Source organism: Natator depressus, chromosome 23 (assembly GCF_965152275.1).
Source record: "Natator depressus isolate rNatDep1 chromosome 23, rNatDep2.hap1, whole genome shotgun sequence".
Classification (NCBI taxonomy): domain Eukaryota; kingdom Metazoa; phylum Chordata; order Testudines; family Cheloniidae; genus Natator; species Natator depressus.
The window spans coordinates 18,932,008-18,944,321 of NC_134256.1; the positions used below are offsets into that span (position 1 = coordinate 18,932,008).

A 12,314-nucleotide genomic window follows, 5' to 3' on the forward strand; every position below is an offset into this window, starting at 1 on the left:
TCAGGATGCAGAACCTCAGCGCTCCTCGAAACGAAAAATGAAGCCTCTCGGTTTGGGCCGTGACCAACTGCTCAAAATGATGAAACAGGCACAGCCGACGTCTGCCTGAGTTCGCCGGGAGCCTGAGCCCGTCTCTCCGAGAGGGAGGAGGAACCACCGAGTGTAAGCAGCTCAGCATCAGTTAAACTGGGGGCAGCTCCCCCTCTCACACAACAACGAGCTCAGGCTCTGGGCAGACTCAGGCAGGCAGTTCCAAGCACGCTGTATAAGACACAGGGGGGAGGGTTGTCACGGAGTCCCTCGGCGATGCTCTGGAACTGCTCCCCATGAAGCCAGGCAGGACTCTGGGGCAGTCGCCTTCCTGTGGGCAGCCTGTCTGCAGGGCAAACAGCTCACCCGGCTTCCACCTTCCTGGTCTGACCTCGGAGCATTCAGCATCCTCTGCCCCTCCGTGCACTTCCCACAGCGAGTCCGCCCAGGCGGGGTCTTGGGGAAGCCAGAGGGTCCTGCCCCCAAACTCCGCAGTCAGACGTGACTCTCAGCCAGACAGTAAAAACAGAGGTTTATTAGATGACAGGGACATGGTCTAACAGAGCTTGCAGGTGCAGAGAACAGGACCCCTCAGCTGGGTCCATTCTGGGGGCAGTGAGCCAGACAACCACGTCTGCCCTTCACTCCATGTCTCCAGCCAGCCCCAAACTGAAACTCCCTCAAGCCCCTCCTCCTCTGGGCTTTGTCCCTTTCCCGGGCCAGGAGGTCACCCGATTCCTTTGTTCTCCAACCCTTTAGCTCTCACCTCGCAGGGGGGAAGGGCCCAGGCCATCAGGTGCCAGGAAACAGGGTATCGGCCATTCTCTACGTCCAGACCCCTGCACACACCTGCCCTCTAGGGCTCTGCAACGATCATACACCCTTATCCCACCACCCAGATACTTAAGAACTGCCTAGGGGAAACTGAGGCACCCCCACACTATTCAGAGGAAACACTGAGAACAGTCCCACTTTGTCACAGAGGGATAGCTCAGTGGTTTGAGCATTGGCCTGCTAAACTCAGGGTTGAGTTCAATCCTTGAGGGGGCCATTTAGGGATCTGGGGCAAAAATTGGGGATTGGCCCTGCTTTGAGCAGGGGGTTGGACTAGACACCTCCGGAGGTCCCTTCCAAGCCTGATAGTCTAGGAGTCTATGACACACACCTGCCCATGCGTAGAGGCAGAGCGCCCTCTGCTGGGCCACGAGAATGCAGCACTGGCTACTAGGCAGGGGAACACACCCCGGTGAGAGGGGCGGTAATATTGGGATTGCTGCCATGTTTTGGGGAGGCAGGGCAGGCCTGACGGGAAGGGGCAATTCACACACCCACCAGCCCCTACCTCTCTCAAGCTGGATAAGGCACTGGGGGCCCCTCTCAGGGGTGCGTACCCGCAGCCCAGGCACCTGGGCCAGCAGCCGCAGGACGTCTGGGGCACTCTCAGCCCGGCACAGAGCCTCCACGTCGACCCCGTGCTGGTTCCTCATGAGCTCCAGCAGCTTTGCCAGCCTCAGGCCCGAGGCGAAGGCCGACAGGATGCCCTGCACCAGTGGGACAATGGCCGCGAGGCCTGGGATGGATGGACAGACAGAGAGAGCACAGAGCTTGGGGTTAGGAGTCACCACTGGAGATTGTAGTCAGCGGAAACCCTAGAACCGAGGAGTCCTGCTGTAACCACAAGACCCCACTCCCCTCCCAGAGTCAGGGCTGAAGCCCAGGAGTCCTGGCTCCCAGCCCCCTGCTCTAACCACGAGCCCCCACTCCCGGGGTAGAACCCAGGAGCCCTGGCTCCCATCTCGCCCCCTGAACCACCTCTGTTTTCCATGGATTTCCAACTCTTCGACCGAGCAGGCTTCTTCGGCCGCTGGCGCGCCAGGTCCCTTGTTCCAGGGCAGGAGGCAGAGGGTCCGGGATCCGAGCGCGCGGCTGGCTGTGACTGGCTGCTGCATGGGGCTAGACTGGGGAGGCCCCCCGAGGCCGGTGCGGATTCATCTGTTAACTCTACAATGAAGGGCGGAGGGAAGGAAGAGAATCGACAGCAAAATAAAACTCACCGACACGGAGCAGAGATACCCAGCAACAGGGCCGCGGGGTGGGTCAGAGACTCCTGGGGGAAGATCAAGGCTGAGATGCACCCACCAACCGCTCCCACCAGTCCACCAAGCCTGCCGAATCTCAGTGCTCCTCGGGATGAAAAACAGTCTCTTGCCGCCGCCCCCCCCCCCATCTAACCCATGGGACCCCACTCCCCTCCCAGAGCTGGGGATAGAACCCAGGAGTCCTGCTCCTTCCCCCCCATCCCCAGCCTCCTCACTTCTTGGCCCAGCCGGTTCCTTGGGCCACTCGTGAGCCGGGTCCCAGTGGTCGGTGGTCCAGTGGCTGGGGGAAATGGAGCATCGGGACCGCGAAGTGGAGCACGGCCAGCTGGGGGTACCCCATGTGAGGGGATCCTGACCTGAAGTGGGGAGAGAAGCCAACCCGGGGGAGATGGGAAGAGCCTGGGGGCAGAGGATATAGGGCTGGGGGCCCTAACCATGCCCCCCATGGACCCCAACCCCATACAGAAGATACAGAGTACAGGCCCTGGACAGGGGGGCAGTGAAGCACCCAGGACAGACAGATGGACAGGCAGAGGGTCCGTGACACCTGGGACAGAAACAGGTCAGAGCCACAGACGCACCAGGCCTATAGTTCCCCCTGACCCCCAACGCTCCCCCCAGCCTACAAAACCCCTCCACCCCCTCTCTTTGCCCCCAGCCCTCTCCATCCCAACCCCCATCTTTGTCCCCCTAAACCCTCCTCCTCCCCCCATCACCTCCCACCCACACAGAGTCTTCTCCACCAGCAAGGCAAAGGGGTGCCCCCCCACCATACCAGCTGGCTCTAGGGGCTCCCACTCCATGGGAGTCTCTGTCCAGGGTGGGGAGCGGCAAGGTCTCTTCCTAGCAGGGGAGCTCCCCTCCTCAGCCAACGTGTCCCTGTTCGAGCCCAGCTCTGGGGAGCCAGCAGCCACCACCACCACCTCAAGCCAGGGCTCCATGGTGCCCACCTGGGACCTCAGCCAGCCCCGGGCGCAGCCCACCTGTGAGAGAAGAGCTTGTGAGCCAGAGACAGAACCCAGGAGTCCTGGCTCCCAGCTCCTCCCCTGCTCCAACCCACTAGACCCCACTCCCATCCCAGAGCCAGGAAAGGACCTAGGAGTCCTGGCTTCCAGCCCTACCCCTGCTCTAACCCACTAGACCTCATTCTCCTCCCAGAGCCAGGAAAGGACCCAGGAGTCCTGGCTCCCTTTAGAGAGCTCCAAACAAGTGAGCTACCAGGACAAATACCAAAAACAGAAAGCAGCAACCCATCTCCTAGGGGTGCCCTTTATACCTTAATCCCTTATGGGGCGGGATCCAAGGGAGCCAATCAGGAGACACCCTCTGGTCACTCAAGGTGGGATCTGTAGAGCAGGCCTTGCCATTGGCTGGTGCTCAGAGCCAATCCCTTGTGCCTTCTGGGTGTTCCAGGCCCTGCCCATTTTCTAGGCCTTGGACAAGGGAGGGGAGCATTGCTGGTGGGGAGGGAGACACTGGTGGGAGGGTCAGTTAAGATGTGAGGGGGCATTTTGGGGGGGGTCACTGAGGGGGAGGTTTACAGGCCTCCTGTGTGGGGGAGGGGTCCCTCAGTGGGGACACTTTAGAGGGGGTATCAGGTATTTGGAGGTCAGGGAGTATGTGAACGGCTCCCCTGAAAGAGGGCATGGGGGGGCCAAAGAGAACAGTGTTAGTCTCCTTGGCAGGGATCCTTTGAGGGGGATGGGGGGGACGGACTGAGATGGCATATGGGGGTGTCAGGGGGCACTGGGGGCCCTGTGCTTCCAGAGTAGCAACTATGCGGGGAGATGACAGGCATAGGGGGCTGGGGGCTGTCGCAGCAGGCCACAGTCCTGGCAGTGCCAGGGTAAAGGATGACTGCAGGCTGGGAACTGCAGGCAGAGTTAAAGCTGTAAAGGATGCCTTGCCCCAGGGGGATCCAGGCCAATTGTATAACCTGGGCTCAGAGACTGGCCTGCACAACTTGGAAAGGGGGAGGCAGTGGGCTGAGTGGGTGGGGCAGGGTGGGGTGGTGGGGGGAGTGTCACAGAACAAGCCAAATCTGCTGGGGAACAGGGGCAGAGCTGTGCCCCCAGCTGAGGCAATGTGGGTCGTGGGCCTATTTGGGGCACTGCTAGAAGGGAGCAGATCAAGTGGAGGGGGTGGCCTGGACTTTAACTCTCTGTGTCCCAGGCCCCAGAGGCTGCAGTTTAGGGAGCCATATCTGCAAGGCGCGCTTGACGCGGTGTGAACCAAATCTGGGGGTGGGGAGGACTATTCATGAGATGCCGAACGGGACAGAGATGGTCACTATACCCCCCAGCTCTGATCCTGCACTTTTCCGTAGCGGATCCCCCAGGCCGCATTTTTCCAGATGGGGAAACTGAGGCACGGGAGAGGACATGGGGAAGCAACTTGCCCAGGGTCCCCCAGCAGGCCGAAGCCAGGAAGACAGACAGACACACACACACACACACACACACACACACACACTGCTCTAACCACTAGGCCACACTACTGCCTGTGGGACTACTGCACACTAGGAACAAGCTGGTCCAAAGTCAGAAATGCCATTTTATAGTTAGTGTGTGTGTGTGTCGGGGGGGGGGGCATTGTCCTGTTTCAAACAAAAAGGAGAAAATCCTAAATTCCTGGTGGCTCCCTGGAGCTGACCCAGCACAGCCCAGATTTCCAGCAGGCGGTGGCGAGGTGCCCTGCCCAGCCTCACAGCCCCCCTGAAGCCGTTCCTGGCGGAAGCAGAGCCGATCTTTTCGCCAAACCAGCCCGTCTTGATTTAAAAATGGCCAGCCACAGAGAATCCACCCCAGCTCCTGCTAAAGTGATCCACCAGTTCGTTCCCCACCCTGCTAAAAATGATCGTGATGGGGGTGGAGAAAGGGACCAGGGGAATGTTATTTACCCCTTCACATCACACACCACCCAGGGGCCAGCCCATGAAATGATCAGGGAAGGGATTCTTCGTCCAACTCACAGACAGCCTCGGGGTGCCAGAACAGGGGGGTCCGGGGGCCATGGTCCTCCCATTTTTTAAGGGTCAGTGACAGGGGGAGGGGGCACAGAGGAGCAAATGGGGACGGTGGAGTCTTGGGGGGAAGAGTTGGCACAGGGGCAGGGCCTCAGGAAAAGGGGCAGGGCCTTGGGGAGAAGGGGTGGAGTGGTGTGGGGCCACAGCTCTGGCACCTGAGGCCCCTCCCTCTTTTAGAGCACCCCCCCTTTGCTCCTAGTTAACCCGTGGAACTCACTGCCAGGGGATGCTGTGAAGGCCAATAGGATAACTGGGTTCAAAAAAAGAATCTGAGCGGGTCATGGAGGATTTATTTGGCTTCAGCCCCCACCTTGTTGGGCCTTTGTCTGCCAAATCAAAGAGGCCTCTCTTGTGAAATGGCCAGGCCCTGTGTAGGCACTTACAGCCCTGGCTCAAGTCACCCGGTCGCCTTCTCTTTGTGAAGCCAGGCAGCTGGAGTCTCTCCCCAGCTGGCAGATTTTTAATTTTCCCTCCATTTCACTCCCCACCCCCCCACTCAGTTCACCTTCAGCCAGCCCCTTCCACAGGAGCCAGAGCCCACCAGGAGTCCGGCAGGCGCTGAAAGCTGGGACAGACGGTTACGCCTTCCTAACAGGCAGATTTCACCCCCCTCCTGCTTCCACAGCTACACCCAGCCCAGCTACGATGCTGCCTCAGACAGTCCCGCAGTGCCACCGTGCGTGGGTTTTCCCCCTTGCATTAAAGATGGAGAACAGCATTCAGGCCGTATACACAACAGACTGTCCAGGCCCCTGGCTGTTAATTAAAGAGCGGCTGGACAGTCATCGGTACATCCAAAAATCTGAACATCCCGTGGACTGGACCCTCCCCCTTTCAAACAGATTAATACGAAACCTTCCCCTTCTGAACCTCACTCCAATTTCTGATTAGATCTGGGACAATGACCAGGGGAGAGTTATTTTTTTGATCCACCAGGAAACTAAGCAGAAAATTTTAGTTTAGGCCAAGTCACTTTCCAGGGCAGGGGGTTTTGACCCTTTTTTATTTGCCGCTCCCTTAAAAAAAAAAAAAAAAAAAAAAGTAAAATGGAGAAGCAGACCCCTTGGGAAATCTTAGGCACAGTCTGGGACCCACCAGGGGTCTGCGGATCAGAGGTTGCAAACCACTTCTCAATCCCCTAAACCCAGGGCTGCTGCTCTAGAATTTTTAAGAGCAGGGGTTTTCCATCATGTCACGCATTCCCTGCCCCACTCCGTGATGAGAAAAAAAATTGATGCACCAGCAAACTAAAACAAACCCAGGCTGTGAGACTTGCAGCCGCTTGCTGTGTAGACGTCACCTTAGAGCAGTGCTGCGAGTGAGCTTGATGGAGCACGATCCCACTCCTACCACCATTTCGCGCTCAACTGTCTCTGCACCAGCCGGCGTCTCCCTTGGTTGGAGAAGTTGCTCGAGGGAACTCGGCACCGAGCCAGCCTGGTCATCTCCCTGCAGCACACGCTGTCCCTGTGGGTTATGTGAAGGAGCCTGCAGTGATGACTTAGCCTTGCTGGGTTCTAGGTTCTGCAAGCCAAGAGCCACTCTGCTCTAGCACCTTTAAGAGGTGATTTCCCCACCATATCATGGATTTCCCCCTCTGTGATGAGAAAAATGCCGCAGAAAGGAGCGGATCATTCAGGAAGCAAATTTTATTAGGAGAACAACTGGAGATTCATCAAATAAAATATGAGACAAGATTCCCCTGGAGGGGTGGAATATTTAAATAATTGTTCCCTTTGCTCAGGGCCATGATATGGCTCTGGAGCAGCCACAGACCCTCTCCCACCAGCCCCCCATAACCCGGGTATGTGGATCCTCCCACCAAAACAGGTTGGGGGCTAGATCCCCAGAGAATGGAGGGGGTTCTAGAGTCCTCAACCCACAACAAAATGGAGCATGTTCTAGATTCTCCACCAGAATCAGTGCTACATTCCTCAGGAACCCACATAATCGAGGGGGTTCTAGATCCCACCATGCCTGACCAAACAGAGTGCATTCCAGATGCCCCGCACCAGAATCTAGCTGGTTCTAGATTTCCCTCCCCCCACCGAGTGGAACATGTTCTAGACGCCCTTTCACAAACCAAGTGAGTTCTAGATTCAACAGATTTCCCCCGACTGGTGAAGGTTCCACCACGCTAGGTTGGGTTCTAGATCTGCCCCAGCCCCTACTAAAAGAGGGTGGGTTCTGGATCCACCCCAGATGGCTGAATCCCAGACAGACCCCAGCTTTAAGGGTGATTCCACCTCCCACTCAGCCCCTTGCTACTGGGGGAGGAATGGGCTGCCTCACTGGGACACAGCTGCCTTCCACCTCTAGGGGGCACCGGGGCCAATCCAGCCCCAGGCTGGGGCATTGTGAGGATATGGGGCCATCCACCGACATTTAAACCAGCCTGCTGCCCATCATGAAGACTCCACCCAATCCCACAATCAACCCCACCCCCTTCTCCCCTTCCCCGCCCACTCCAGATCCGCTCTCAGCTGGTGATGGAGGAGCCACGGCAGAACCCGGCTCCCTCTCTCCTAGTAGGAGAGAAGCGTTTCTAACCCATGCGGGTGCTTGTCCTACAATCCCCCTCCTACCCAGCCTGACCGAGCCCATTGTGTTGTCCACCCCATGTCAGTTTCATGCCTCCCCCCCCATTTCCACACAAATGCTGTCAACTTACAACACCCACCTCACAGAAGGACACAGAGGTCAGGTTTGCGCTGGAGTGGCTTCCTCTTACTCCCCATAGATGGGGGGCGGAGCGGGGAGATATGGGGCAGACGGGACTCTGGCTTGATGGCCGCCCATGGTGCCCCCCTGTCCTCCCAATGTTTGTAGGGGGATGCCAAGCTGGGCTCACCCAGAGGCAGGGGCCTGAAGGGTGGTCTTTCCCTGGCAGAATCCGCGGTGCCAGGGACATCTTGGATGGGGGACCAGGCTGGCTCAGGGGAGACCACAGCCATCAGAGGATGGCCGCCAGACATGGGTCCTGGAGAAGTTGGGGAAAAGGATGGCTCCGGGCTGGGACAGCTTGCAGAGCTGGGGTCAGGGTTAAGGCCGTAGAGGACGGCATCCGTGGCAGCCACATGGTCCAGGCTCAGCTCTGGGGTGGGACCCCAGGGGGAACCTGCGGGGGAGAGGGATACAGAAGATGCCAGAGCCAATGGCAGGGAGAGCTCAGCCCCCAGTTCAGATGGCACAGCACCAGCAGCTGGTGTAGCAATGGCGACGCCCTCCATGACATCAGTCTCCTCAGTGATGGGCCCCATGGCTCCATGCTCCCATCCCATCTCCAGTGACCAGGGGGCTGCTGAGGCAGCGGCGGATACAGGGATCTCAACTGGGGCCCCCAGTGCCACTCTGTGTCCTGGGGGAGGGCTGCAAGGAACAGGGGGCTGCTCTGGGCCTGCAGGAGCCAGGGTGGCCTCTGGGGAGCTGGCAAAGATGGAAGACGATGGACAGACCACAGCTGGGGCAGCTGGCACCACATCAGGGCTGGCAAGAGCGGCGACTGCCTCTGGCAGAGATGGGGCGAGACCTAGAAAGACACGAGAGAAGGGAATTCACTCAGTGACTGGGAAGTTTAGAGAGGGAGAGCATGCCCCCCTATGAGCCCCTGACCCACTGCTGAGCCCCCCGCTCCACTCCCTGCAGCACGGTACCCTCTGCTGAACCCTCCACCCCACCACACAGCACCCCCTGCTGAGCCCCCCGCCCCACTCCTTTCAGCGTAGTGCCCCCTGCTGAGCCCCCCGCTTCCCACAGCCCAGGCCCCCTGGCCCTGCTTAGCTCCATCCCGCTCAAGCCCAGCCTGACCCACAGGCTAGGATTCCTCCCCTGACTCATAGCTCAAGCTGCAGAGGCCCTCGCTCCCCAGGTTTGATCCCTGGGATGGTCCTTCTCCCCCCCACCCCGCCCGACTCCCAGCACGTACCAGTCTCCTTGCTGGGGAGCTCCTGGGGGCAGACCGGGAAGAGCATCGTCTGCACCCCCCAGCCCTCCACCCTGACAACCCCCGGCATGGCCGCCAGCTGCTCCTTCACTGAGGCCGTGCTGTCCAGGGGGAAGGGGTGGCTGTAGGTGGCACCGTAGGCCTGGCGGAAGCGGAAGAGGGAAATGCCCCCGGGGTGGCCCCGCAGGACCCGCGCCACATTCTGCTCCAGCTCAGCCCGTTCGGCCATGGGAGGGTCCAGCTGGGGGATGGCTGGGCGGGTGGGGCGGGGCAGCCGGCTGGGGGCCTGCGTGGAGCTATTCAGGGCTGCCCTTTGGTACGCTGCCAGACCCAGTGACTGGTTGGTGAAGATTAGCAGGGGCGGCTGCCGGCGGGCGGCCACAGGAAGGCGGGAGCTGGGGAAGTGGCTCAGCGAGACAGCTCGGGGCAGCCAGGTGCTGGCTTGGTGCCTGGGGGCAGATCCGGCCGGCGGATGGTCCGTGGGAGCAGCCAGGTGGTGGCAGGAGTTCCAAGGCCTGGGAGCTGGAGGGAGAGGAGAGAAGAGATGCCCGGTGAGATGCTGCCATCCCCGTTAAGACACGAGCCCCTCAGGGGGGCGCCAGTTGCACTGAGCCAGACCCCTTTGCAATGCACCCGCTCCGCATGGGAGCTGTTGTAAGCCAGGGCAGATTTTTCACCAAGCCGAGGCTCCCTCTAGGGGCGCTTGGGCCCCATAGCACAGGCCTGGGTCTTTCAGCTTCATCACTCGAGACTTGTGCAAAGAATCGGGGGGCAGGGGTGGGAGAGGGGTCCGAGTTCACTCCCAACTTGGGTGGGGGCAGCGTTCAATTTCCCACCAGCCTCGATTCCCCAGGCACAGTGTCGCTCCCTGGGACCTGGCGCCCGCATTCAAGGCGGAGATTCCCAGTGAGGGGGGTTTCCTGCGTCCCCTTTGCAGCCAGCTCTGTACCAGGCCTGTTTAAACGATGCCCGTCGGTCATTCAGGGTACCCCCAGGCACCCCATCATTGATTTCACCTGCCCCAAAGCAGAGGCAGGACCACATGGTTTGCCTTGTTACAGCAAGTTGACACGCTCCACCCCAGAGACAGCAGCATTCTCAGGGCTGGACTGTGCCCTCCAGCCAGAGGGCATCAAAGCCAGAGCTGCGGTTAAGCTTTGCAATCTGTAGGCAAAAGTTATTCTGCCATTTTCGAGGGGGAGAGGGAGAGAATTTGCCCAAGGTAGGTGGCAGAACTGGGACCAGAGCCTTGTTCTGATCACTAGACCCCCACTCCCCTCCCTGAGCCAGGGAGAGGACCCAGGAGTCCTGACACAGATCTATCCTGAAAATCACTGAAGCACCTAGTAGTGTAGACAGCACCCGTAGTGCTACGCTCAACCAAGGGAAGGGCAAGGTGACACACAGCCACCACATGCAATTCCCATTCCCCCCAGTAGGGGGCAGCCCACCCACAACCCATGACCACACCTGCTTTAGGAGCCCCTGGGTGCTGCCGTTCGGGTGGCGCCTCCTTGTGGATCCAGGGGTGATGGCGGCGTCTCTTGGGGGGCTTGGCCTCTGGCAGCAGGTCGCAGGCTGCGTGCCGGCACCTGACCCACGGTTCCTTGCCCTCCTCGTCCAGGACCACCAGCTCCTTCATGTCACCCAGCAGGTGGCGCAGCGAGCGGTAGCCATGCCGGGGCAGATCCAGGCGCCGGCCATGGTGCTGGTGGAAGAGCCTCCCGAAATCCCGCAGGGGGATGCCCCCCGGGTGGCTCAACAGCAGCCCCAGCACAGCCCCATTGAGGGTCAGCTGCGAGCCGGGATCCAGCTGCCCCCCGGCAACAGCTGGAAGGAGAAACAGCTGTTGGGGGGCTCAAAGGGCACCAGATGGGAGGACTTTACCCTTCACTGGCCACCCGGGGGACTCTCTCAGAGCAGAGGGGTGGGCCCGGGCACAGCTGGGATACCAGGGGAGATGGGCCCCTGCTCCGAGTGGGAGAGAAATTCCCTTCCCACGGTGGGACTGCAGGTCAGGACTAAAAGAAAAGGAGGACTTGTGGCACCTTAGAGACTAACCAATTTAGTCTCTAAGATGCCACAAGTCCTCCTTTTCTTTTTGCAAATACAGACTAACACGGCTGTTACTCTGACACCGGTCAGGACTAAGGCTCTCATCAGCAGTGGGCAACTCGGGGCGGGGGCAGCCCCCCTCCCCAGAGATACTAAGCCCCACTCCCCTCCCAGAGCAGGGGAATGGGACCCAGGTATCCTGGCTCCCAGGCCCCCTGCTCTAACCACTAGCCCCCACTCCTCTCCCAAAGCCAGGGAGAGAACCCAGGAGTCCTGCTGGCTCCCTGCCCTCCCCTCCCAGAGCCAGGAAGAGAACCCAGGAGTCCCAGCCCCCTCCTCCCTGCTCTAACCACTGGCCCCCACTCCCCTCCCAGAGCCAGGGAGAGAACCCAGGAGTCCCAGCCCCCACCCCACCCCGCACTCTAACCACTAACCCCCACTCCCCTCCCGGAGCCGGGGAGAGAACCCAGGCGTCCTGGCTCCCGCCCGGTCTCACCTGCCATAGTCTCCGGCTGGTAGCCCTCCGGGAGGGGAGCGGACAGGGCGCAGCTGAGCTCGCCCGTGGGGACCTTTGTAGCCAAGTTTCCTCGCCCCTCCCCCTCCCGGCTGAGGCTGGGCTCCTGTTAACCCTTTGGACGCTGTCACGAAACTGCGCAGTAGGGGCGGGGAGCCAGGACTCCTGGGTTCTCTCCCCGGCTCTGGGAGGGGAGTGGGGGCTAGTGGTTAGGGCAGAGGGGGCTGGGAGTGAGGATGCCTGGATTATATCCCCAGCTCTGGGAGGGGAGTGGGGTCCAGTGGTTTTGGAGGTGGTGGTGGTGGGGCTGGGAGCCAGGACTCCTGGGTTCTATTCTCCGCCAGTGTTTTGGGCAAGTCATGTTACCTCTCTGCTAGCCCACCTAGATGTAGGGCCCCCCAGTGAGCCCCCCGCCCTGGTCCCTACTGCACGGCGCCTCAACAGTCTATTGTCCCTTATGGAGCGGGGGGCAGGACCATCCCCTCCAGTTTATTCCCCATCCTTGGGTAACCCCCTCGGGACCTAGATTGGTCCATCCATACCACAGTCTTTACTGGGGCAAGTGTAGACAAAGGTAGGAAACGAGCCCAGGCGGCTGGGCATGGCGTTGCCCCTGGGTTAGCCAGAGCCTCCCTGCTCCTCATCCAG

At 60.1% G+C, this 12,314-nt stretch overlaps 1 protein-coding gene across 1 annotated transcript; it reads right to left on the minus strand.

Annotated features, from left to right (window-relative positions):
• Positions 1-7,835: 7,835 nt before the first annotated feature.
• LOC141976871 (uncharacterized) lies at positions 7,836-11,743 on the minus strand. The gene is made up of 4 exons (XM_074938037.1): positions 11,649-11,743; positions 10,568-10,927; positions 9,080-9,619; positions 7,836-8,683 (listed from the first exon to the last, which is right to left on the minus strand). The coding sequence occupies exons 1-4, from the start codon at positions 11,653-11,655 to the stop codon at positions 7,836-7,838; spliced, it is 1,755 nt and encodes a 584-aa protein (XP_074794138.1). The 5' UTR covers positions 11,656-11,743.
• Between the last annotated feature and the right edge of the window lie 571 nt (positions 11,744-12,314).